The following is a 1,914-nucleotide window of genomic DNA, read 5'->3' as shown; positions in this document are numbered from 1 at the left end:
CCCCCCCCCCCCCCCCCCCCCCCCAGGGGCACCGGCCGCGGCGACAGTATGCTGGATTACGTTGAGCAGGAGGCGCGCGCGCGCGGCGTCACGCGGCTGGTGCTGCTCACCACGCGGACTGCGGACTGGTTCATGCAGGTGCGGGGAGGGCGCGTGTGGTTGGGTGCGTTTGTGTGTGTTTGTGTGTGTGTGTATGTGTGTGTTTGTGGCACGCAACTCACGCATGTGTGCAAATGTGTGTTCATCTGCTTGGTTGTGCGTGTGCGTGCTGGTGCAGCTGCTCGTTTTGGGGCCAGAGGACAGAAGGGGTTCATTCTGAGGGTTGAGCCGCACCGACCCTGCAAGTCTGAGATCCTGGATGTTTCCTTTGCGATCCTTCGAATCATGTATCTTTCCTGCCCATCTCCAAGTGGGTCTGCCAGCACACCCTCAGGCCTACACAACTGGCCCGGCATCCAAATCGTGACTCAATCTTGAAACATGTCAACACGGCTTTGCAACCGCGCCCGCCCCCACCCCTTGCCCCCCAACTGCCACAGCGCGACTTCCGCCTCGCCGGCCCCGCGGCCGGCAGCGAGCTGCTGCCCGAGGCGCGCCGCCGCCGCGTCAACGCGGCGCGCAACAGCCAGCTGTACGTGAAAGAGATACTGCCGCTGTCGCAGGAGGACGGGCCAGTGGTCGCCCCGGGGAAGCGGATCGGCTTTTGAATGTGCTCCGAGGCGGCCCGCCGCGGGCGTTCGCGGCAGCGAAGCGCGGCCGCGGGCTTAGTGCGAAGGCCGTGAGGCGATGAGGCGGTGCGTTGTGTCTGGGCCCGCGTAGCGGAGGCGGCCGGCAGCATGGGGGGATCTCGGCGCGGCGCGGCGGCCCCTTGGTCGGCGGGGCCGGGGCGGGCGCGATGGGGTGCAGGTCGGCGGCGCACCGAGGGCGCGGCTGCAGGTTGCGGTGTTGTGGGTCGTCGGAGCGGCAGCAGCGGGGTCGCGGGCGGCACTGCCGAGAGCGGGGGCGTTTGCGGTCGTGGTCGCGATCGAGAGAGGCGTGCCGCGAGGCAAGGCGCCGCACGGCGCGCGTGGGGTTGGGGTTTCGGGATAGTTAAGAATTGCGGCGGCTGCGGTGCGCGCCGCAGCCGCCATGCGGACGCACTAGGGTTGCCGGCGCGCCGTTTGTGTGTACCTTCAACCAACACACGTGTGTACCGTATTTTTAGATACGATTGATGGCACTTCCCTGTTGTTTACTGCGGTGTTGCGCCCTGGCGCGTGCGGGCCCACCGCCGCGCCGCCTCGGCCTGCCCGGCGCAGCCTGTGTGTTGGGCGGCCCTCAGCCCTCCGCTGCGGCCGAGCTTGCCGGGGCTCCGTCCGGCCGCCTCCCCCGCGCCGCCCCCATCCCTCGGTGCTTTCTCAATCCCTTGGCTCGCCAGACCCCCTCTGCGGTCTGGTTCAGTCGCTCGTCGTGGCCGGCTTCCCACTGTGAAGTCTCCTTTTTTCTCACCGTGAAGTCCTTCCGAGAAGAAGTTTACTTTACTGCACCGTCGCAGCGGGCACCACGCATCATTGTGGCGTACTGTAGTATCAGGCATCGTTGGCAGCCCGCGAGTGCGGGCCGCCACACCGCAGCAACACACGCCCCAAGCGCGCGGCGGGGGCCGGCCCCGAGCCGCGCCGTCCCGCTCTCTTCCCGCGCCAGCTGGCGGCGGGCGGTTGTAACCCCCTGGACCAGACCCTCAACCCCAGCCAGCTCGCAAGCCGCCCCTCGAAGCACTAGCAGGAGCGCGGCACGCACAGCTGCCCAGACCTCCCCAGCCCCCTAACACACACACGCGTTGCAAGTGTTCGTGCTGTGTGGCCAGGAGCAGGCTTCTCTGTTACAGGATGCGGCTGCTACTCAGCTCTGAGATGAATGGGAGGAGGGGCTCAA

General features: G+C 67.6%; 1 protein-coding gene across 1 annotated transcript; it reads left to right on the top strand.

Annotated features, from left to right (window-relative positions):
- Window positions 1-48: 48 nt before the first annotated feature.
- On the top strand, window positions 49-707 carry MNEG_16416 (hypothetical protein; the record flags this gene model as incomplete). The annotated part of the gene is made up of 2 exons (XM_014035114.1): window positions 49-138; window positions 540-707. The coding sequence occupies 2 exons, from the start codon at window positions 49-51 to the stop codon at window positions 705-707; spliced, it is 258 nt and encodes an 85-aa protein (XP_013890568.1).
- Between the last annotated feature and the right edge of the window lie 1,207 nt (window positions 708-1,914).

The sequence above is a fragment of the Monoraphidium neglectum genome, assembly GCF_000611645.1.
Source record: "Monoraphidium neglectum strain SAG 48.87 unplaced genomic scaffold scaffold06345, whole genome shotgun sequence".
Lineage (NCBI taxonomy): Eukaryota > Viridiplantae > Chlorophyta > Chlorophyceae > Sphaeropleales > Selenastraceae > Monoraphidium > Monoraphidium neglectum.
Note: the sequence above shows the minus strand (reverse complement) of the source record. Positions and strands in the feature narration are given on the sequence as shown.